The sequence below is a fragment of the Eretmochelys imbricata genome, chromosome 10 (genome assembly GCF_965152235.1).
Source record: "Eretmochelys imbricata isolate rEreImb1 chromosome 10, rEreImb1.hap1, whole genome shotgun sequence".
Classification (NCBI taxonomy): Eukaryota; Metazoa; Chordata; order Testudines; family Cheloniidae; genus Eretmochelys; species Eretmochelys imbricata.
The window spans coordinates 59,658,994-59,684,109 of NC_135581.1; the positions used below are offsets into that span (position 1 = coordinate 59,658,994).

The window sequence follows — 25,116 nt, forward strand, 5'->3', positions numbered from 1 at the left end:
AGTTCCCTTACGCATGCGAAAGTTTCGCAGCCACTAGGAATCATCCCAGACCCGCAACACTATGCGGTCCCACCAGTCTGTGCTTGTTTCCCGAGCCCAGAATCGGCGTTCCACAGCATGAACCTGCCCCATTAGCACCATGATGCATGCATTGGCAGGGCCCATGCTTTCAGAGAAATCTGTGTCCATGTCCTGATCACTCACATGACCGTGCTGACGTCGCCTCCTTGCCCAGTATCACTCTGCCAGGTTCTGGTGCTGCATATACTTTTGGATAATGCGTGTGGTGTTTAATGTGCTCCTAATTGCCAAAGTGAGCTGAGTGGCCTCCATGCTTGCCTTCGTATGGCATCCGCACAGAAAAAAGGGCGGAATGATTGTCTGCTGTTGCTCTGATGGAGGGAGGGGCGACTGACGACACGGCTTACAGGGTTGGCTTCAGGGAGCTAAAATCAACAAAGGGGGTGGCTTTACATCAAGGAGTATTTCAGGCATGACTTCACGGAGGGGTCCAATAAGAAATGGAACAAGGAGGTTAGTCTAGCCTCTGATTGATACATGGCTAGATTTACCTCGCTGCACCTTCTCTGTGAGTGACTGCAGTGTGACCTAGAGGAAAGAGTCTCCTAGACGGGGGGGAAGGGGGGGGAGCAAATGAGTACAAAACAAATCTGGTCTATTTCTTGTTTTGATCCACTCCATCTATCTTTTACATCTTTGGCTGGCAGCAGACGGTGCAGAAGGACTGCATGCCATCCACATCTCATGGCTGCCCGGCAGAAGATGATGCAATAGGACTGCTAGCAATCCATATCGCCTGCCTGCTCACCATAAGATGGTTCAATAGGACTGACTGCAGGACTAAAGAGAATGACCTGGTCAAGTCACTCCAAATTTAGTCCCTGCGCCCATGTCTGTCCAGGCGCTCCCAGCCGACGTGGCCAGGAGCACCTCGGACATGACGATGACGCCTACCAGTTGTATTGCACCATCTGCTGCCACAAGGCAATGGGTTGCTGCTACTGTGTAGCAATGCCATACCGCCTCTGCCAGCACCCAGGAGACATACGGTGACGGTTACCTGAGCGGGCTCCATGCTTGCCATGGTATGGCGTCTGCACAGGTAACTCAGGAAAAAAGGCGCGAAACGACTGTCTGCCCTTGCTTTCACGGAGGGAGGGAGGGAACGGGGGCCTGATGATATGCACCCAGAACCACCCGCGACAATGTTTTAGCCCCATCAGGCATTGGGATCTCAACCCAGAATTCCAATGGGCAGCAGAGACTGAGGGAACTGCGGGATAGCCACCCATAGGCAACGCTCCGGAAGTCCACTCTAGCCTCGGTACTGTGGAAGCACTCCGCCCAGTTAATGCACTTAATGCACTTAGAGCATTTTCTGTGGGGACACACACACTGGAATATATAAAACCGATTTCTAAAAAAACGACTTCTATAAATTCGACCTAATTCCGTAGTGTAGACATACCCCTAGTGGTCCAAAATAGGTTGAAAGAAATGATCTACCTGTTTGTTCTAGTTCTTCTTTGAAGGTTTGGTTACATTTTGAGTATAAATGGGAATATATTGAAGTTCTCTGCCCTTGGGTTGGGTTATTGTGCAAATGTATTAATAGGAATGACCTCTTCTGGTTTTCATTTGCAAATTATTTTGAATATCATTCTCTTTTATAAAATACTGTAGAGAATCTCCAGTTTGTGAACCTACTAAACATTATTATTTAATTAAACTGTTCTATAGCTTAATGTTGAATATCGGATGGGGATATGGAGAAAGTGAGGGTCTAGATAGAGTTGGATGGAGTTTTGTTTTGTTAATTAATTGATTTAAGGCTGGATTTGTCAAGGGATGAAACTGAAGTTTGTGTGATCTGTATATCTAAGTCATTGTTTTTCATTTTGAAAGTCAAGCCCCATTTCAGGAAAATGAAACACATTGCCCCTCCATAGGCCTGTACATCTTCCATGCTCATCCATGCCAACCAGTCCTTTCTATCCCTCAGGGGGGACACACCCTACACTTTTAGAAACGTTGTATTAAGTAGTGACAGGCTACACAGAGCTATTGGATGAGCAGGGCCATCCTTAGGCATAGGCAGAGCTGCGTAGGGAACCAGAAAATTTGGGGCACCCTTGGGTCTTAGTGTCCACCTACCCGCCTCTTCCTATCCCTGTTCTGACCCTTTCTGCAGGCTCCCACAGCTGGCTGCTGCAGCCTGGTGACTCTTACTCTCGAGGGGATCTAGTACCTTAAAAGTGAAAAAGCCTGCCTGCCAGACTTATTAGCCCAACACTGAAACTGTTAAAGAGCCATTCAAGTAGTAATGAAACAGGTATTTGCCAATCCCCAGGTATATACTGTCAGCTTTTGAATTTACTGACAAAAACAGCTGTACATTACTGTAATATTTACTCAGAACATATTAGTCTACAGGACCTTAGTTTAAAATTTGCTTTTAAAATATTTAATTCGTGTGTTGCTGAAGATGATAAAATCATATCTCTGAAAAAATCCTTGCATAGATTTTTAGATGCACAATCTGAGTATTCATCTTTAGCCTTAAATGCTTGGATCTTCAGACTTATAGTTTTTTAAATAAATCCTTCAAAGGACCACCCTTATCTAAAATACACGTTTTAATTGTAATTACTATAGTACAAAAAACTTACTTCCGAAGTCTTCCTTGTCCTTCCTCCCTTTATCCCCTGTTGAAGAGAACCCTTAAAGGGACAATACCCCTTTCCTGCCAGATAGCTGGACAAATGAGTTTCCCTTTCTTTACTTCTGACTATTTGATGATCTAGTTTTAAGAGAACCCTCTCGCAAAATCAGTACCTTAGTAAGATATAAAATCCTTTGTTATGCCTAAAATCTTTGGAAACATATTTTTTAGAAAAAAGAAAAGGAGTACTTGTGGCACCTTAGAGACTAACCAATTTATTTCAGCATGAGCTTTCGTGAGCTACAGCTCACTTCGAGCTGTAGCTCACGAAAGCTTATGCTCAAATAAATTGGTTAGTCTCTAAGGTGCCACAAGTACTCCTTTTCTTTTTGTTCCCTTTTTCTAAAAGCAATGAACATTGTTATGAACACACTAAACCTCTGTGACTGATTAATTTAAAATGGCTTTGTTTCAATGAGTTAATTATGTCGTAATCTGGAATGATTACTTTATGAAGGTTTAAGAGTACATTTAAAATATAAAATCAGCTTAGAAATACTGATTTAAGAAAATGTAAAACAGAGAAGAACTGCAACCTGAATTCCATAATATTTAATGTTGTATTCAGCAGAACAGCTGACTTGCCCTTACTACAAATAAATCTCTGACAAACTTCAGGGTACATCAAAAAACCCGTGACTGACATTTTTTATTCCCAAGTTTAGTGCTTTTAATTAGGTACCTTCAGCATGTCCCGTCTTCACTTTCTGGCATGCAGTGGAAAACATGCTCCATTTTCTTTGGAAAGAAATTGCAGAAGTGTTTTTTTCAAATGTCATTTGCTTCATTTGGGTTCAGGGATTTGGCTGGAAAGGAGTGATCAGGGGGGAAGAGAGGAGGGAGAGGGCAGGGCCTGGGCACAGTGTGGGCGGGGCCTGGGGCAGAGCAGAGGTGGAGTATGGGCAGAGCCACAGGTGGACTGGGGAGCTAGCCTCCACAAGCATCTGCTTCACCCACCACCCATGACAGCAGATAAGAGCAGGTTGGTTCCCGCACACCCAGTGCACACTGCAGTCTCCTTAGGCAGGGGGTCGTATTCACAGAGCCTAATGTGTCAGCACCGCGAATTCTGCATGAGGTAGAGGGTACGGGGGTCTCTTTCAGGAATTATGATTATCCGCTGCCGTGAGGCTCAATATCCTTTGCTGCGTCATCCCTCGTCGTCCCTCCCCCAGTCTGTGAGCCTGGGCTGCCATCGGGCATAGGGGCACCAGTTTAATAATACTGCGTAGGGCCCCATAAATCCTAGGACGGTCCTGTGGATGAGTGCTCTTTTTTAAAGCATTTCTATAAATCTAAATATACTAATAAGACTGAAAAGACAGGAAACTGGGATGAAATATTTTCGTAAATGAGCCTTCCACTTCCTTTTTTTCACCAGAGCTCATTAAAGATAAAGCGGTACAATCCACTTTTGCTCTCCTCCTTGTCCAAACCACTGTCACATGAGCAGCAGGATATTCTGGGAGTATTGTTTCTATGGAAACCATTTCCTTACTATCATGTACTGTATTTAGCCTACATGTTTCTGCTTTGTTGTTGTTTTGGTTCTCAGACACACTGCACTATAGCAATGGAGTGTAAAAATGCTTAAAATACAAATAATAATTTTCCTTAATACAATATGATTTTCGAAGTCCTTTTGAGTTGGTACTGTTGTGTCCTAACTCTGACATCTATTTTCCATCTTACAAACTGTCTTCTTTCTGTACTACTTCTATTCCTTCAACTACACTTCAGCAGATGTAACTAAACTGGATCTGGGTTAAAAATGGGTATGTTCATTTTTGTTTACACTACTGCTTCTATCAGTTTATTTGAATTTTGGAAGACATTTCCTCAGTGTAGTAAAGCCTATGAGCTAAATATCTATAATCTGGAAAAAATTGCAGGAAGGAAATGTCGTCATGATGTATCTAAAACCTACTCCTATCTGTCTCATGAGTCCTGAATGTGATTTTGGGGACTACATGAGAGTTGCATAAATATAGGTTCCATAGATGCTAAATTCTAAAGATGCTAGAAGATAGATATTTGTAGAAAACCACCCTATGTCCTCACTGAAAAGTACTGGGGCAGCTACTTTTGTGAGGACAGAGCTAAAACATTTTTCATTGAAGTTAGGGCCATGCCTTTACTAGACAGAAAGAGCTGACCTCAGTGGGGATCACTCTGGTAATTGTTAAATAGGAGGCAACTGGATATTCATTGTTACACAAATGTTTGTAAAAATGAAGAGGTCCTTAGTAAATCTGATGGTTATTATGAATGCTTATGGCTGTAGTTAGCCACTTTCATGTGCATTAACAGAGCAATGTTCCCTCGCTGTCTAAGACAGTGGTGTGCAAACTTTTCCAGTCGTGCCCCTCCCCCCTGTTTACCATTCACATAATTTGTTGTTGTCCCCCTCGCTTCCATTATTTGTAATCTGAAACTGTTTTGGGTTTTTTTGCATTACCTGTAATCTGAAACTGGAAGGTGGAGTGGAAACACAGAGATGAGATTTCAGAGTAGCAGTGGTGTTAGTCTGTATTCGCAAAAAGAAAAGGCGTACTTGTGGCACCTTAGAGACTAACACATTTATTTGAGCATAAGCATCCAATGAAGTGAGCTGTAGCTCATGAAAGCTTATGCTCAGATAAATTTGTTAGTCTCTAAGGTGCCACAAGTACTCATTAGTCTTATTTCTGCAAAAAGAAAATGAGTACTTGTGGCACCTTAGAGACTAACAAATTTATTTGAGCATAAGCTTTCGTGAGCTACAGCTCATTTCATCGGATGCTTATGCTCAAATAAATTTGTTAGTCTCTAAGGTGCCACAAGTACTCATTTTCTTTTTGCAGAGATAAGACTAATCATTCGGAGCATCTGACTCATTCAAGAGGTCTTGGGCTCTCCGTTATTATTATTATATGTTGCCACTTTGTTTTTTAATATCAATTGTTAATCATTAAGAGTTTTTAAATTAGTGAGTTTCCAAATTAATTTTAAAGGCATAATAGGCCTACTGTACTTATGAAAATTGTTTAAAATAAGCCAGCCTGTTCTTTTATTTGTACGTTTGTTTTTTAAAAGGTTGACAGTCTAAAGTTTCTTCACCCCCCCCTAGTTTGCGCACCACTGGCCGAGGACCTAGAATGGCATCTCCTTTCCCACAGCAACACTCTGCCCCACCTGTCTGCAGGAGGACCTGCGAGAGGGCCCCGCTCCTACGGCCGCCCTGGCGGGGCCAGCCCCCGTTTTCTATTCGGTATTTGTAGTGCGGCCAGGGCTCGAGGCCTCATCAAGGCCCTACTCTGCTACGCCCTGTGGTCAGCCCTTCCCGCATTTTCTATAGAGGCCGGTGCAGCGGGGATCGGGATCAGGCTCCGGCCCGTTGCTGTAGAGAGCTGTGGCGCTGGCCCCTCACTGCGAGGTCCTATTGCCTGATTGCCAACGCCGGAAAGGGCGGTTGCTTAGCGATGGCGCATTCTGTCTCTAGAAGGCTGAGCGTCGTTGGGCCGCCCGCTTGTCCAATCGGAGCGCGGATTTCGAGTAGGTGGTGCCTGCGCCGGCCTGGAAGCTGGAGCCGCCGCTTGTTACCAGGGCAACGGGTTCGGTTCCCAAACGGCGCGCGGGCGCTACAGGTTTGGGGCGGGGAGGGGAGAGGCCGACCAGGGCTCCAGGCCGTAGGGCGCTAAAGTCCGTTAGCGGTTGCTCCTCGCCGGGCGGTCTCTTTGCCTGTGAGAGGATGGTGAGTTAGCAGTGACCCGTGTGGAGGAGCGGCGAGGCTCTGGGCCGAGCGGGATGGGAGGGTAGGGGAGAGCGGCGAGGCCCTGGTCCGAGCGGGATGGGGCGGAAGGCTGCCGCTTCATGCCTGCTGCATTGTGTGCATTGCCTGGTCCTACCTCATTCACTCCTGGCGATGGCATTTGAGGTAATTATGTGTCGTTATAAATATTGCGATAAATCGGACTGTGCGGTAAGTGAAGGAGAATTTGAACCTAGATTATTCTCAAAAAGAAAAGGAGTACTTGTGGCACCTTAGAGACTAACCAATTTACTTGAGCATGAGCTTTCGTGAGCTACAGCTCACTTCATCGGATGCATGTCTTCTGCAGTTTCCACAGTATGCATCCGATGAAGTGAGCTGTAGCTCACGAAAGCTCATGCTCAAGTAAATTGGTTAGTCTCTAAGGTGCCACAAGTCCTCCTTTTCTTTTTGCGAATACAGACTAACAGGGCTGCTACTCTGAAACCTAGATTATTCTGTCATGAGTCTCCAGAGGGCGCCCTTGGCCCAATTCCTGTCACTTTGAGCATCCCTACAGCATTGTATCTGTGCTCCGTTACAAAACTCTTCCTTTTTTCCCCCACGCAGGAGTCGATGAGGCCTCCCCGGCTGAATGCTGCCCAGCTGAATCAGAAAAAGATGAGGGAGTTGTATCACAAAGATCTCCTCCAATTGGCACATGAAAAAAAGGTGGAGAGAATCAGGCAATTGGAGGTGATGCTGGAAGCTGAGGAACGGGTTGATCAGAAGCGACTCTCAAGATTGCTGAAAGATGAAGAGTATGAAAGGCAGATGGAGGAAGCTATTCAAAAAGTGAGTACTTATTTGTGTTCCGGTGGTGTCTATCACATATGCTAGTTGCTGTTCACACATACGCACATGAAGATACTGTTCTGGCTTGGGAAAATTCACAACCTAAGATGACATGCAACATATAAAGGGTTGGAGTGAAGGATAAAACATATGCGTAAAATAATCAATGTCTAAAAGTTCCCAAACCTACTATTATTTAGCTAATGTTACAGGCAACATAGCAGAGTGAGTAATTTGCAGGGCTTCTTATAGTTTTCATTGCGTTTATATGTAAGAGTTTCAAAATGGTAACATGGACAGAATAACAGGCTATATGAATATCATAGTGTAATTTTGTTCACTGAAGACAAAAGATATATATGAACATAGCATTTAGTCTAGAGAAAGGTATTCTTTAAAGCTGTACATTATAAATACATATTGTACACTAGAGCCATCCAAAGCGTGTGTATGTATATATTTACAGTTGTACATTAACACAATATATCATGTTTAACTGTAATAGATGTGATCAGAAGCATTATTTAATCTGTTCCAGAGTAATTGCAGTGATAGATCCCCGAAGAAAGTAAACTATTCCATTTTCAAATGGTTCTTTCTTTTCCAAATGTCCAGATTAATTTGCTTTATTCCTTACCTGTCCTATATTTATAAGAAATTTCTATTATGATTGCATTGTCTACCTTCAAAACAGTAATCTACTGAATGTTACTATAGGTTTTATGGCATGTCCCTCATCCTCAATATATATTAATGCACCCATGCCATGCTTTATAACATGCATTATATTTAAATTCGTATGGATCACATTCTAGCACAGTAACAGCACATAAGGAAAGAACATGGCTTGTTAATTGAAAAACAAGTACAGCTCGATGCAAATTGCTGTGGTGGATCAAACCATGATCCATCATCCTGTCCCAGACATTTTCCAGCCCTAATTATTTCAGAGGAAGAAACCCTGCAAGGAGGCAGTTATGGTGTAACTTGTCCCAAGGGAAAGTTTTCTCCCAGCCTCAACACTTAGAGGTTGGTTTATGCTCCAAAGTGTGAGCATTTATGTCCTTTCCAAATCTTGTTTTTTAATTGACTTTTATAATTGAATATTCTTATTATCAATCTGTTTAAGAGAATGAGTGTATGAAATGTCTGCGGGGGAAACTGTTACAGAAATTATTTGCTCTGGTCAGGCAGAAGAAAACAAAAAACTGAAAGAGCTGCAGCTGGAGCAGGAAGAAAGACTGGCAACTGAGTTGGCAAGATTAAACTATGAAAAACTTAAAGATGAAAAAATGAGGCAGCAAATAAGAGAGAACAGGTATTTTTAAACATAGAATAAATACAGTAATCTCATTTTTAATTCATAAATAAAATTCCAGTACTGTAAAACTGATTCATGCTGAATTTTGAAAATTGTATTTCAAAACCTATTTATTTATATTGAAGTAATGGAATAATTTCCATTTATTATTTTGTTTTGTTTTACAACTGGGGTTGAGCCCTAATTCAGATGCCACAGGATAGGATGCAGTGAAAGGTGCCCTCAGGCAAGGGAGGGAAGTTTAAATAAACTAAGGGCTTGTCTACACTGGCACCTTACAGCGCTGCAACTTTCTAACTCAGGGGTGTGAAAAAACACTGCCCCTTCCCCCCCCCCCCCCCCCCCCAGTCCCCAAGCGCTGCAAGTTTCAGTGCTGTAATTTGCCAGTGTAAACAGTGCATCTTTGTGGAGGTGGGCTTTTTAGAGCGCTTGGGAGAGCTCTCTCCGAGTGCTGTGCCATGACTACACAAGCCATGTTAAAGCACTGCCCCGGCAGCACTTTAACGTTGCCAGTGAAGACATGCTCTAAGATTATGAGCCTGTTAGTTTTTGAAGGGGACATCATGCCTGGTTTCTTTTTTTTAAGACTAATGTATGTATGTTAGATTGGTAAGGGAAGGTGGTTCATTTTTGGAGAAACTGTGGAGAGGAGGTGGGTTTTGAGGAGGGATTAAAAGAATAGGAAGATTGCAAAGCATACAAAATTGGGGAGGACATTTCAGACACAGGTGGAAGGGAGAGAAAACAGTTGTGTGTGGGGAGGATACAAAGAGGACAAAGAAGGAAGCAGAATCAGGGACCCCAAGCAACACAGTGGCAAGAGACGAGATGGAGGCAAGATAGAATTTGGTGGATTCTAGCAGGCAAGGAGTTTAAATCTAATCTGGAATGAGAAGTCAGTCGGGACAGCAGAGTGACAGACTTTCATTATTTACAATTCTGGTCAATTTCAATGAAGTTTCTATTTCTTTCCCTCTCACTCTCTCTTGTCTCTTTTTTCTGACTCTTTCATGGCTGCTACTCTTTGGCCCATTTTAAAAATCTTTTTAAAGTTAATTGCTCCCCCCGCTCAAAGAAAAAGAGGCAAGTGGAGTGCGGGAAGAGGAATGCGGGAAGACGTTTGACAACTGACAGTTTTCATGATCAGTCCTGAAATCTGTCATGCTCTGGCACAGCTATGGAATCATGGAAAATTACAAGCCCTGACTGTAACATTAACTCCTTATTAACATACTATTGGTGTTAACAGACTAGACAAAATTCTGTGTGTGGTTTCAGCAGTGCCGATTTTTCATAAATTTAAAGCATTTAAAGCACAGATTTTAAGTAATTCACGTCAATTTTTAAAAAGTTAGTAAGAAAGATATTTTTTAAATATTCTGATTTGTTAGAAACTGAAGATTTTTAGGGCCAAATTTTGCCTTCAAACATGAGTATACAAATAAGCATTGACATCAATAAGAGTTGCACTAGGGGAAGAATTTGTCCCTTAAAATTAGTTTAGTTTTTCTACTCCTTTAACAGAGGGATAAGTTTCCTTTTAAAATGGAATAGCCACATCAGTTTTAGAAACACAATATTTAAATGATTTTTTAATTACTCATGTGCTTAAGAATGTTAATATGGTTAAAATAAGAACCAGTTCAAACCTTACTGAACGAATACTTTTCCTCTCATTCAATGATACCATTCAAAAAACCTTGTCCAAGAAAAGTGGTTTTTCTTTTTTGGGGGGTATGCTTGATAAAATTAAAGACAGAATGACATGGAATACCAGAGCTTGTTGGGTTTTTTTAAGCATTAGTACAGTTTCCCATATAACTTCAAAAGTGGCAGCTGGTCATGTAGTGCAATGCTTGAATTACATATCTCCAATAATAGTCCAAGCATGCACCATCTTCTGTGTTCACCAGCTCATTTCTAGCCTACATCAAAATTATGATGAGGAACAATGGCTAGCTATTTCAATGAGGAGGACAGAGCATTAATGATTTTTACAGCTGCTAGTTACAAAATACAATGTAGCAAGTGGATATCATGTCAGTAGATTATTAAATGACATTGACATTGAGGAGATTAGATAGAATTAAAAAGATACTACCAGTTTATGCAGCAATTTAAAGTCAAGATAAGTAGGAATCCAGGTTAATCCTTGAATACTGTATATTAGTTAGGGAAAGAAGCTTAGTGATTGTTCTGTCAGTGATCACTCTAGCTTCAAGTTGGCCTCTATGAAAAAGGTTTTAGAATAGCCTTTTATAACTTTGCGGTAAACAAAAGACCATTGATACCAGCTCCTCATTATGCTTTCCATTTGTCTTGTTTGACTGTGGTATCGCTTATCTCTATGGCTCTTCAAATCCTACCTCTCCAAACTCCAGTATGTACAAAAAATCATAACTCCATCCTCAAATAATTTGTCTTCATTTCAAGCTTCACTTTAAATTTGCATTCCATGAGTGAAATCCTGGTCCATCTGAAGTCAGTGGAAATTTTGCCATTGACTTAGATAGGGCCAGGATTTCCCCCATTTTTAAAAATCCTCCACACAGATCTTTTGTCTCTCTTCTTTCCACCATCTAGCATAGACTTCTTCCCTCTTTCTTGGAAAAGTCTTAAAGTATTTCTCATCAACTCTCCATCTTCTTTTCTATCTTGCCTATGTTTCTTAGACATTATCTTTCTGTACTATTCTTTTTACATGTGAAACATACCTATTTTAATTATTTTTTCTAATTTTAACTAAATATCTGTAAACTATCATGCACATCTAAACAGGTGCCCAACTGCATGATTTCTTTTTACATTTCTTAGTTGGTTCTTAATTAATGCTGATGTCCTTTAATACTTGACACTTAGTACAGTTAAATAATGTGGAAACAGCAATAATAAAGTGAAGCAGCAGTTGCTTTAGTAGCTCACCATCTGCAAACTGTTGTAGGTTGTCATAAATATTGGAAAAAAATGTACAGTTCTCAATATAGTTTTATTTTAAAACCATTCTATCCCCTTATTTCAGTTTTAATTTGAGTTCAGCTGCTGGTCCATTTCTGACTTCATGTCCAGTGCTATGTCATCTCAGCTCTCCAACACTTGATCTGGCCTCCGATTTATGTATTATGTAATGGGCCGAATTTTTCGCGCAGTTTACATTCCTGCAACTCAATTAACTTCAATTTTTTTCATTCTCGTTGACAAAAAAAATTGTTTTTGCAGTCTTGAACTTCGAGAATTAGAGAAGAAACTGAAATCTGCTTATATGAATAAGGAAAGGGCTGCCCAGATTGCTGAAAAAGAAGCTATAAGATATGAGAAAATGGTAATTTGTTTTTCTGACTTTCACTAAACAAAGGTCCATTTATTGTGTTAAATAACCTCATCCTAGAAGAAAAATAGAATAGTATTAAAGACTTTTGGTCTATTATAATAAAAATGTGAAATGATTTCCTGAAGAAAACTAATTGAATTCCAGTAAAGAGGAATTGTATGTTCAAATGTCTTAGAAAACTCATAGGTCCCAATTCAGGAAAGTCACTTTTTAAAGCACGTGCGTAAGTTCCCCTAAAGTCAGTGGGACATAAGTATGTGTTTAAATGCACTTGTGAATAGGGACACTTTCCTGAATTCAAGTCTTACAAAACTGTTTTGCCTCTTTGCAGCCTGAGCAGTCTGCTGTTTGCTTGTGGATGTATTCAGGAGACACAGTGCTCTGCATCAGGACAACCTCCAAATTCTTATATTCTCCTGGGGGTTGTAGAGCAGCTCTGGGTTGGCAGTAGTGTATTGGGATTTAACTCAGTTCCACATTGCCTGCACACTCCTACTCCATGTCTTCAATCAAATTTTCTATTTCTTTCCACCCTGCTGGAGTTATTCCAGTCAGTAACTTAATTGGTAGCCTTGTTGGGTGAGGAGATATTGTGACATTGTGGGGAAGAGGAGGAATTACCTGCCAGGATTGAGCACTACCTCCCACATCCTAGTGGCTAGAAATGGGGGGGGGGGCACTTCTGCCATCTGTTACAGATAGCATTCTGACACAAATGCAGGAAATTCCCTCATTCTGTCTTCTCCATTAAAATTGTCAGTTAAAATAGCCTGGCTGATTCACCCACCCCATGCTAGAACATAAGGGAACACACTTAGCTTGTTAAGTATATTTCCTTATGTTATTCCCAAGAGCCTGATTCCCATATGAAAGTATGTCTCTGTGTGAAGAAGAGCAGCCCGGATGTAATGCCAACTTTGACATTATGTGGCATTTTCTGATGGTTTGGTATGATGATTCTATGCCTTAAAAAGAGTACTGTTTCCATGAGTGTGCAGCCCAGGAGGCTTACAGAGACTCCCTGGGTCAGAAGCCATGATGAATTAGAGATGACTGGAAGAGAGCCCTTTGGTAGGAACTATGCTGTTGACTTTTGATAGCGTAAACACCAATGACTAAAATATTTATTTTTACATAATGACAGGAATTATTTTGATTTCTAGACTAGGTACTGTAACAACTAGAATTTAAACCTTTTTGTATATGATAAAGTCTTCATTCCTATTTTTCATCGCTGCTAATTAGCCAGCAAGTCAAATATGCAGGCTTGTATTTACCACTGTGTACAAATTCAAAATTGAGTTAAGAGGCTGAATAATCATTGTGGTGCATGGAAAGTAAGAGACTGATCCAGCTGTCATTGAAATCAGCCTGTTTTGTCTTTCACTTAAGTTGGAGCAGGTTCATCCTCCTCATTCTCAGCAACAGCTGAAAATAAGCAACTATGCTGAAAGTGTCTCCCTTAAAGTTAGCCTAATTGTGAAGCTGATTTATCTCAAATGTCATTAGAGTTAAGGGTCTAATAATTTGTTGTAGATCTTATTTTGTTATGAAAGGCTAATTAGTTGATAGTATTTGACCATAGCAAAGAAGCTTAGTTTATAGCAACAATCAGAGCAATAGTTAATTAAATTGAATGGTGAAATATAATATCAAATTATTTTAAATGTTTAACACAGTCTCTTCTTTTGCAACATGATCCCTTCCCAGAATTAAGCTATAGCAAACAGCAACAGTGCATTTTTACAGTGGGTGGTTAGTGTGGTGATTTTAGAAATACACTGGTGGAAATTTTATTGCTATTAAATGTATATTTAAAGAATTTCAGAAAACAATTGTGGATGCTGTTAATGTGTGTGATAATGCTGACAAACAGGCAGGTAACTTTGATTATGTCATCATTCTAAATTAGTACCTTTTTCTTTTGATGTATTTTGCTAGAAAGAAAACATTTTTATTAAAGATGGTCTGCAGAGCTAAGCCACCATATTCCAGTGACCTTTCAGAATTCATCAATAGCTAGGCTGTGAGAGGCATTCTGCATAGTGTTACATACATATCTTCTTTTAGGTGCTGGGGTAATATGTGCTCATCCCTTACCTGATAATTCAACACACGTTGGTAATTATATTTTTAGGTCATCTTTCAGGATAAAAACATTCACTTCATTTTTGTGATACAATAAGATGCTATAAGATTGCTTGTATATACTTTATAGTTTTTCATTCCAGATTATACTCGTAAGAGAGGAGGGAAAAATCTTACAATGTTTTTAACAACAGAAACGTGATGCTGAAATATCACAAAAGATGAAGGAAGAGCAGGAAAGGGTGATAATGGAAGAGAGTTCTGCAGAACTGAGGCGAAATAAGGAGAAAATACTTTATCAGCAAGAACTGGAGAAACAGCTTGAGGAACAAGAAAAAAAGAAGCAGGATGCTTATGAGGAGTTTCTAAAAGAAAAACTCATGATTGATGAAATCATAAGGAAGATCTATGAGGAAGACCAAATGTTAGTTGTTTTTGGTTTTGTATTTTTTAGCAAAAATGTTCATGTGATCACATATAAGATGAACTAATTTGTGTATGTTTATTTCACAAAATGTGGCCCCAATTCAGGAAAGCATCTCTATTCAGGAAAGGTGCTTAAGCACATGCTTTAAGTTAAGCACATCCTTAAGTATTTTCCTGAATAGGAATGGATTGAAGCATGTGTTTTTCCTGATTTGGGCATAAGTACTTTTGTCGTCCAGGTCAGGTTGTGCTGTTGCTGACCAGTTGTGAAGTCTGCAGCTTATTTCAAGGAGTACTTCCTTGATTTTCTTTACCCCAGAAATGGCTACATAACACAGATTTCAACCTTTCATGGTTGCACATGCCTACCTGACACAGACTCACCTATCCAGCGAGACTGTTGTATGTGGCAGCTTGGCTCTTGGGAATGGCTAGGGGAAGGAGGTTTTATTCTGGGTGGCTGATTTAAGTTAATCAGGAAGACAATTGAGTTTCTGCTTTCTGAAACATTTCTGCTCTTAAAGTATGTTTCCTGGAGCTTACAACTCCAAAATAGAGCTCAGCCAATGATATTAAACTGTGCCACATGATCTGCTCTCTGTTGGCGTATGCCTGGGCACAGTGCCAAGTTCTGTAGAGTAGCTATTTATAGCCTTAAACCACCCGAAGAAAGGTATTTATGGCATAAGAACTTCTTTTAGATGGAGTACAATAATAGGCAATTGGGAGGGTCTTTGGGACACTAGGCACCTATTTTTTTTTCCCTAAGGGGATATGTTATTTACAAGGAGTGAGAGTATATTAATAAAAATCAAGGTATAATTTTTAGAAGAATTATTTAGGTATTTACATTTTTGTACCTTCATATAGGGAAAGACAACTCAAGTTAGAGAAAATGAGAGCAACTCAGAAATACATAGAAGAATTTAAAAAAGAACAGGCTATTTGGAGGAGAAAGAAGCGTGAAGAAATGGAAGCAGAAAATTGGAAAATAATGGAGTTTGCCAACATGCAGCAGCAAAGAGAAGAAGATCGGATGGCTAAAGCTCAAGCAAGTGAGGAAAGAAAACAAAAGCTGCAGAACATGGTATTAGAATAGCTACTAAAAACTTTGAAATCTTACAAAATGTTGATATGTCATTTAAAAACGTTTCTTACTCGTGTTTTAATAGATTGCGCAGAATCTGGAAAGAGAGCAACAGGAGCGTGAAGACCTGGAACAAGTGCGACAAGAGCTATATCTTGAGGAACAAGCTGAGGCAGATAGAAAAAGGGAGATGGTAGGTGTTTGCAAGTGGTTAAAACAATAAGTATAAAGTATAATATTTTTCCCAGGACCAAATTTTCCTGTTAGATATGCACATGGGTCTTCCACTGAAGAGTTCCAGTGGGAGCTGGCACAAGGATCTAATGTGAGAATTTGGCCCTTCATGCAGTGGGCTCCTTTAAGTGGTGTTTTGTGTTACCTTAATAGTTCAGGCACAGATAAACCAGTGTGGATAGGAGGCAAAAGATAATGATGTTGCCATATTTCTTGCAGAAGATTCAGAGACATAATGGGGCATAGTCCCAAAGAAGTACAGAAAAGAATATTTAGTAGTGTATATACAATAATGAAGTATCTTGCCAAGTATTTACAGCACTAGCTAAACTCAGTTAGCCAACTCTGTAATTTAGGTTGTTTTACTCCTTTTGATGACTGGTGCAGGACCAGTGCTTAGAAAAGTTTGATCCTGAAAAAATTTGAACAGCATCCATCAAAGTGGAAGCTCTAGTATTTGTAAAATATCAAACTATAAAATGATGTTATGATTACCATCTTGCATTTTTGTACACCATCAATTCTGACATGACTTTGGCAGCTGCTATCTCGCAAACAAGACTTATATATAGGTTTATGCTTATTGCATTTGAAAGTTGGGTTCCAAGTTTAAGATGGTAACAAGTACTTAAAGCAGTTTGGCTACTTTTAATATGAATTTCCATACTTTCAAGGGTTTTAAGTTTCTTTCGTGTTTAATTATAATGTTGAATTTCTTGACTTTTTAATGGTTTATTTGTTCAGTGTTCTTGTAAGGATTTTATCCTTAAGCTATTGATACATACTGCCAGTCTTAACATCAACTTAAAGGTTATTTGTATGAACATGTATTAATATTTGATATAGTCCTAATGTGACACTGGGGAGAGCAGAAAGGTGACAGGCAAGATGACTTTGAAGTCTGCAGAAATGGAGCCTCACTCTTGCTCCCCTCTTGATATGCACAGGAAGAGAATTCCACTGTTGTGGAAATTGAGGTGTAGGGGATAATGGGGAGAGTAAGATGGGTATGGAAGGCAGTACATCTCAGGGCATTCCTTTTTTCCTTTCCTTCAATGCTTCTGCAGGATCACTGCTTGTAGACCTTGGGAAATGCCTGGAGTAATGCTCCATCTGGGTGATAGCCCAAGAGCTCTCCAGAGGCATGTCTGCACTCAGCTGGGAGTGAGCCTCCCAGCCTGGGTAGAGACTCATGCTGCTTGGGCTGGAAGGCTTGCTCCCAGCTACAGTGTAGACATACCCTAGGAAACTTGTGAGCAGGTCTGTTAACCTCTCCCTGAGAGTCTTAGAATGCTCTTCTGGGGCCAAGTACCACCCTCCCACCATCCACCTAGTATAATTCTCCCTCAACAATCCCCCTTTAGAATTGTTCATGGGCTGACATCCCTATTTAAGCTTCAGAGTGGTAGCCGTGTTAGTCTGTATCAGCAAAAAGCAAGTACTCCTCTTTCTATTTAAGCTTGTTTGGATCTGCTAACTCTAATGAGGCTGTTGGTAGTTTGGGGGTGGTTGTGAGGGAATTCAGTGAGTCCGTTGTGATTTCTGAGGTGCCCCAACAAGCATCCTGTATCTTGAAGAATTGGGGAATTAGGGTGAGATGCATTGGATAAACTTAATTTAAATTGTATCCCCTTCCATTATCAAACTAGGATCTGGCCAAAAAAAAAAAAAAAAAAGTTAGTTTCTAACTGTGGTGGCCATTGCCTTTTTTAAAAATGTGTTCTTAACTTACGAACAGCTTGTTCAATTGACTTCAGTTCGGGGGGTGGGAGAGAGAGAATCTTTTTGCCACTGACAAGCCTCTTTGGCAATTGGTTTACATTTTGAGGTTTACTTTTGCATGGAAGAGAGCTGGAGACTATTTTTAAAAAGTTTAGGTCTCAGATATTCTTATGACAGTTTGTTGGAGCTAATGATCCATTCTCTTTGAAAATGTCAATAACTTGAAAATTCAGGTTTAATCAACTAGACTTCGCACTTGTGCCCTAGATCACAAATAGATGAGTCTGGTGCATGCTACTAGCTTGGGTTTTTTTCGCTACATGGTGGTGCCAAAAAAAAAAATCAGACTTTGAGTTCTTAACATAAATTTTTTTAGGATGCCATTCAGGAGTAGCTTGTTCAATTCACTTTGTAGAAAAATTTTACATTTGCCCCAGACCTAACCTACCAGTTTTAGATTCTTTTGTGGATTTAGAGAGGGCATATGACAATACTGGAATTATAATAGAAATACCATTGCAGTCTTGACTATGGAATGTCTACCACTTCTACATAATTCTGAAGTGCACTTATTTATTCTGGAAGACCACAGTTACAATAAATAATCCAAAAGATTGTTCCAGAGAAGATTATCCCAGATGTTGTTTTTCAAATGTCACATGACAAAATAGCAAAATATATCAACTTCTTTGCTTGATCCTCCATTAAGTCATATTTACTGTGGCTAAATGAGAAGGCATTAGAAGGGTCAGCATTTTATGGCACTTATCCTGCACTGTATAGTTACAGTATACACTTTTTCCCTAATACCATCCTTGCTGGTTTTAGGAATGACAGCCCCAATAAACAAATGCAAATCCTAATGTAAAAATCTTTTTGAAGAATGGGAGAATCTTGTAGGACCCCAGGAATATACTATTTATTTCAATTCAGATACTTACCTGAGCCCCTCCTTATGGGTTTAAACATAGACTGGTTGACAGTATTTAACTGGATGCAAGGATACAAAGATGTAAGTATGGGTAGATATGGTGCACAGTGTTTGCAGTGTATTAGCATTTTGTTGGCTTTTCTCTATAGGCAGAAATGGAGAAGAGAATTAGGCAGCGTCTAGAGTTAAGGCAAACATATGAAGCACAATTAGCCTTCAAGAAGATAGTACTACAAGCTTTGCAAGAAGAAGAAGAGACCTTCAGACAGAAGATGTTAGCGAAGTTTGCAGAGGATGATCGCATTGAACAGATGAATGCTCAGAAACGAAGAATGAAACAACTTGAGCACAGAAAGGCAGTGGAAAAACTTATTGAAGAGCGTCACAAACAGTTCCTTGCAGACAAAGTAAGGAGATTCTCTTTTTTTTTCTCCTGTAGATTTCAATATGATCTAAAGCTTACTAAAATTATGAGACAATATTTGCAGCAGTTTGTTAGGATTGCTGCTTTCCTTTCCATATCCTTAATCAAGGAATGGGGAATTCTTTTTGCTTTTTATTTTGCAGGGAGAAAAGTCACCTAATTTTGGCTAAACTTTCAATGAATGTATTAATTTAGGCCCTGATCCAGCAAGTAGATCCACTATCCTGGATCTCTATGTACACAGGGAACTCTGTTGAAGTCAACAGACTCTGCAGGGGTCAATGCTAGCATACGTACTTGCCACAACAAGGGTTTAGTGTGGTGTTTTAGGTTACTTATTCAGTTTTAATTTAATTACTTTAAATTAATTAATTAATTACTTATTCAGCATTAATTTAAAAATCGAACATGCTGTTGTCTTAAAATGATGGTTTAGTCCAAAGAATTTATTTTAAAAATTTAAATTACAAAATTCCCTTTTGAGATTTAAGCATCTCTTTCCAAAGGAATCATAGCACAGGAAAGGAAGCAGATTCATGTTAATGTTCACTTACTTGGCTCACACTCAAAGAAGGGGAATGTAATCAGTCTAGATGTTTTACATACAAAATTAGGAGTAAAAGTATGTGAACTGATTCACTGAATCTTATTTCTATAGTAGAGTAAAATATAAGGGGGAAAGTTATTACTCTAATTTATACTCACATACACAGTATGAAAATTTTCCATATCTGTTTAAAGTAGATGACATATCACATGTTAATCCAACTAAATAGCAGTATATTAGCTTTGGAGTCAAAAAGCACCTTTCTTATCTTGGATATTTTAACATTCTCCTTCGACTTAAAACACATATTCAAATACTTATAGGTAGGTAGAGATACAAAATCATTATTAAATGTAAAACATTTGTTTCATATTAAAACACTCAGTACCAGATTTAATGGCTCTTATCGCAAAAAGTGACAAACACAAAATCAATCTATTGAAAATGACATTTAAATATGTTTGCTCCAGAATCTTAGCACTTCATCATAGTTTTGATTTATCAAAGGCCATTACACTATTTTAAATACTGAAGGGTACATGGCTGTGTAGCATACTACAATTTAGACTTTAAACCAATACTGAATGTACATTTCCTTAAAGGAAATTATTAGGAATTAAAGGATTTAATTGACAGATAAATTGCTCAAACATTGTATATATGAAACAAATCCAATTACATATCACCTGCAGTAGCTATCTGAGATTCCCTCATCTGAATTTTTTTTAAAATGATAGTCAAAGGTGCTAAGCAATGTCTAACAAGTTCAATTTTACTTTGAAAGTGATTATGTATAAATGACTTTCTTATGCAGTGGATCTGCTTCTTGTGTGTATTCAGTATCATTTGCTCACTGTATTAACAAAGATGAGTTTCTTGCTTTTTGCACATTAGTACTGTTCTGTTCCTTTTTATACATCAGTAGAATTGTTTACTAAATTTCAAATCAGCTATACCTGTGCAAGCCTGTTAAAGATAATCAGGGTTGTATGGATGTTACTGAGAATTCAGTTTGGCCTGTAGAACCTTTATTACTGATATACTGGAAGGAAAGAACCCTGCCTGACTGCTAGGTTTCAGGTTGAGTCCAGGGTTGGCATTTGGGGAGGAAAAAGCTTACCTGTAAACTAAGAAGAATTGACCTTGAAATCATTGAGAATTATGAGTGTTGGTTTCAATGTATAAACTGTACTTTGTGGTAGATTAATGTGTGTAATTTCCTGTCTATCAGTGTGAGAACGTATATTTTCTTTTCCGGTTTCTTTTGCTGGACACACTTTATCTTGTTTGAAAACACTTTTAGATCACAGGGAATTGTATCTTCATGTATTAGTCTTTAAAGAGGGACTTTTGTAAACATGTAAGCAGCAAAGTAACTTAAACTCTTATCTTTCAGAGGCTTATAATTTCTCATCTCAGGTTTTCTAATGATTAAAATTATGCATTTAAACAATAATTTGCTCCTTCACAGCCGCCTCCTCCTCCTGTTTAAATGTTGAATTTGTGTTGTTTCAGCAACAATCATAACAAAAAACTTGTTACTTTCTTGCAAGAAGATGCAAAAGCTGAACAATTAAAATGGAAGCCCCTGGTTTGCTCTATTGACAAAGACTTTCTTTACTAGTTTATATATGTGGTTGAAATTAATTTTCATAAAACAGAAACAGAAGGGTAATGAAGACATGATGTTTTCTGTAGGAGCGTGAACTTGAAGAAAGGCAATTGGAAGAGAGAAGACAAGGAAATATTCATGCAATTGTTGAAGAAGAGAGGCAGAAACTTCTTAAAGAACATGCAACTAAATTATTGGGGTATCTTCCTAGAGTAAGTGAATTATATTTTCTCCTAATACTTGAAATGTTCATTCCATAAATCTGTTTTCTCTTAACTATTTTATTTCAAGGATAATTTCTGTAACTAATGTAATTTTTAAAAAATATATTGCGGCTACATTCCTGCACTCAGTGCAGGCCTGTGTGAGGGGTACACAGAGCAAAAACTCATTTTGGCTTTCTGTAGTTGTGTGGAGGTTGGAGGGGCTGCCCAGCTCTTAGCATAAGCAAAGGCAGCCTGCAGGCTGTGCTGAGTCTGCTTCTCATGATCTTGCTGAGTCCTGGGAAGCAGAGAATTGCTGAAGTGCAGAACATTCAGCCATGTTTCTCCCTCCTCCAACATATCCCCTATGGCAGGAGAAGCGGGGCTGGAGTTGGAGGCTTATACATCAGCTCTAAATCAGCCAGAAAGTCACCCTTAACTTAAGGTATTTCCCAGTCACAATTTCCAATAGCTTTCTGCTGCTGGAAGGTATACAGAGAATGGATCCTAACAGTGAATCTGGCCCTTTTTCCGTGATAACTAGCCCTTTACCTGTGGCAGTGAAATAAATTACTCAGGTATTTAGAGGAACCTCAAACCTCATTCTAGCAGTTTGAAAGTTCAAAAGGTAAGGAGGAACTGCTTCACATTAATGAACTGTGAAATGTAGCTGAAGTATAATTATAATGAGTGTCTTAGACTACACAGGTTTCAGAGTAGCAGCCGTGTTAATCTGTATCTGCAAAAAGAACAGGAGTATGCCTGTTCTTTTAGACTACACAGATGATCAGAGAGCTTGCATTCAGAATGAACACAAGACATTTGTAACTACAACAGGGGTTAATCAGATACTTGAAGAAATAGGATTTACACTAATATTTCTAAATATGCAAATACCCTGTTAAATGTGACGCCTAACATTTATTCATTAATTGTATTCTAATTCAGAGCACGCAGGTGTGAATTTGTAAATCTTAGAAGGTTGAATTTCCGAATTCTACCTAACCCTTTGCTAATGTGGTGGTTCTTACAGAGAGGGAATAATTACATCAAGATACGCCAGATAGGCCTTTTTTTTTCATTTGGTTTTTTAATTAACTGATGGGAATTCGTGTGTTTCTCATGGTGTTGAAGGCACATCTCCTGTGTGCATTCATTCCTTTCCTTCATTCTTTGGGTTTGTTGGTTTAGCTTTACCTATTGTATTGTTTACACATGCTGTATACTCCTGAAGTGACAGATTTCAGAGTAGCAGCCATGTTAGTCTGTATCCGCAAAAAGAAAAAGAGTACTTGTGGCACCTTAGAGACTAACCAGTTTATTAGAGCATAAGCTTTCGTGGGCTACAGCATCTGAAGAAATGGGCTATAGCCCACAAAAGCTTATGCTCTAAATTTGTTAATCTCTAAGGTGCCACAAGTACTCCTGTTCTTTTTACTCCTGAAGTGAGTTATTATGAAAGGAAGATGTCTTAAAGTTTAGCTTTCAGACATTAAGATAAGTGGAATTTCCCCCGCCCAAATTCCAGAAATAATTGCAGCAGGGATTGACTTTTACTTGCCAGTTGTGCACCTTAGGAGAACACATAAGGAAATAAAAAAAAATTTGAACTGCATTAAACTGATAAAATGCATGTGTAGGTTATAAGTATTAGAATATAACACATAATTCTTTCATCATGGGACATTAAAAGTTGTTTGTTTGTTTTATTTTCAGATCGTCTTGCACTAGCATAATGGTTCGCCATTTGGGATTGCAAATCGTTAAAGTGAATTTGTTTTTTCAAATTCTAATTATGGCTTTTGTTTTGTGTAATAACTGACTTTAACAGAACGTAAGTTTGTGGTCAGATGTGACCTGACCAATGTCTCTTTAATGCAGTTCCTGGATTTTTATAAATCCGGCAGGTTGGTTCAGTGCTGTGGCCCTTCCAAGAAATACCCAGTATGTTTACACAGGAAAAGCTGTGTATAGGCTAGCCTAAAGCTAAATTGAATCCAGCGCTAGCACAGGTAATCATAATAAAGACAGCACCGTGTGGCCTTCAGTTCTGATAGTACAAGCCTCGCATGAACCCTGGACATCTCGTTTCACTAGCCCATGCTGTGATGTCTTCACAGCTATTATTACCTCTGTTAGCTGGATTCAAAGTAGGCTAGTGCGTGCATAACTTCTGCTATGTACATATCCTCACTTGCATTGGTAATAAGCTCTATCAAAAACAAATAATACTTGTCCTATTATGTGATGGCAGAAGCCATTATCCTTACTGACTTCACATCCCCACTGAGAACTAAAACGATCAGGCAAGATTTTTATAACTTTTAGCCTCCTTATTAAAGACTCATCTTAACAGCAGTTTAAAATAAAATTCAACCTCTAAATTGTGCTTCTTTACAAAAGGAACAGCCTACTCACTCATTTTTTATTTTCAAATTTCATAATAGTACCACAGCCACTCTATATAGTGCCTTGCATATACATTCCTAAGATACAGTCAAGAATAATGTATGTATTCTTGGGCCAAATATACAAGAGCTAAATAACATTCACAATGTTTAATCCCCTTTCTCTTTAATTGCAGGGAATACTCAAAGATGAAGAGGATGTTAATATGCTTGGTGAAGAGTTTAGGAAGGCTTATCAGAAGAGAAAAGAGAACGTGTATTCAGAAGATAACTGAAATTCCCCATAATTTGTTTTGTTGCATACCACTAGATGTCATCTTATTTCTACATGCTGTTAATAGTGAGAAATTCTTGTTTAATGTTATGAGAAAGGGTCTCGCTTTAGTACTAAGCTTTTTCTAAATGGTTACAAGATCTACAGTTTTTAAGTCAATGTTGTAGTCAGTTTGGATCAATAAATTTTGCTATTACAGTATTTCTCAAACAATGCATGCATAATAAAATGGACTTGCTAAGGGAATTCACTTTAGAAACTGATTCATGGACAGATTATAGGAATTCAGTTACATTAGGAAATGTCTTAGCTTATGAAGGAGTATTGTCACAACCACAGGACAAGTAAAACTTTTATTTCCTCGAGTGCACCAGGGGACAGGTTCACTACTTTCACTCCTCTCTGTGTGGTACTATGCAGTTTTATCCACAGTTGGGCTTTGTCCATACAGGGACACTCAGGAAAAATAATCTGAATTAACTAAAGGTGTGAATTTGAAGTGATTAAACTACACTAAATCTCTTTGTCGACACTCATTTAGAATAAAAATGGCCTTAATTTGATTTAGCTTAATTCAATTTAGAACCTGTAAACCCCTTCTCTTACAGCAGCTGATTAAAGTGAATCAAAAACAGCTTCTTTAAAACAAAGCATTGTTTAGACACCCAAAGGTAAACAACACACAGAACAAAGGGTTAAAATAAAAGCATATATGGATGGGTCTTAACTATACCATATCTTTCCTTAGAAACTTCAGAACAGTTCTCTCTGTTGCTGGGTTGGGAGAGACAGGCTGCTTGCTCCAGTCTGTCTTCTCAGGGAGTTCCCATAGGCAGCTGCTGACTACCCCCAACCCCTTCTTCCTTAGGCCAGCATTTTAGGTTTTAATATCATCTTCGATATCTTAGGTGTTGGTTTGGGAAGAGTAAACCATGGCAGCCTTGCTGGAGTCAGGTAGGGGTATTCCCCATTAATACTTTCCCATTGTTTCCTCAAGAACCTGTAGTCTCTCAGACAGTAACTGATCTTTGCCATTGTTTCAGTTCCTGTTTTCCCCTGACAGCTTCCTCTGATTTAACTCCTTATGGGCAGGCAGGTTATTATTAACCAGGCTACTGAATACACATATTTATTTTTTTAAAAAAAACACACAGTTCCCTTGTTCTGCACAAGCATACTTCCA

The 25,116-nt window shown here is 39.0% G+C and overlaps 1 protein-coding gene across 1 annotated transcript; it reads left to right on the forward strand.

Annotated features, from left to right (window-relative positions):
* The first annotated feature begins 6,342 nt into the window (after positions 1-6,342).
* On the forward strand, positions 6,343-24,778 carry MNS1 (meiosis specific nuclear structural 1). Its single transcript, XM_077828234.1, has 10 exons — positions 6,343-6,476; positions 7,104-7,328; positions 8,519-8,646; positions 11,866-11,968; positions 14,260-14,489; positions 15,362-15,578; positions 15,664-15,771; positions 18,615-18,872; positions 21,135-21,260; positions 23,836-24,778. The coding sequence occupies exons 1-10, from the start codon at positions 6,474-6,476 to the stop codon at positions 23,932-23,934; spliced, it is 1,497 nt and encodes a 498-aa protein (XP_077684360.1). The 5' UTR covers positions 6,343-6,473; the 3' UTR covers positions 23,935-24,778.
* The last annotated feature ends 338 nt before the right edge of the window (positions 24,779-25,116 follow it).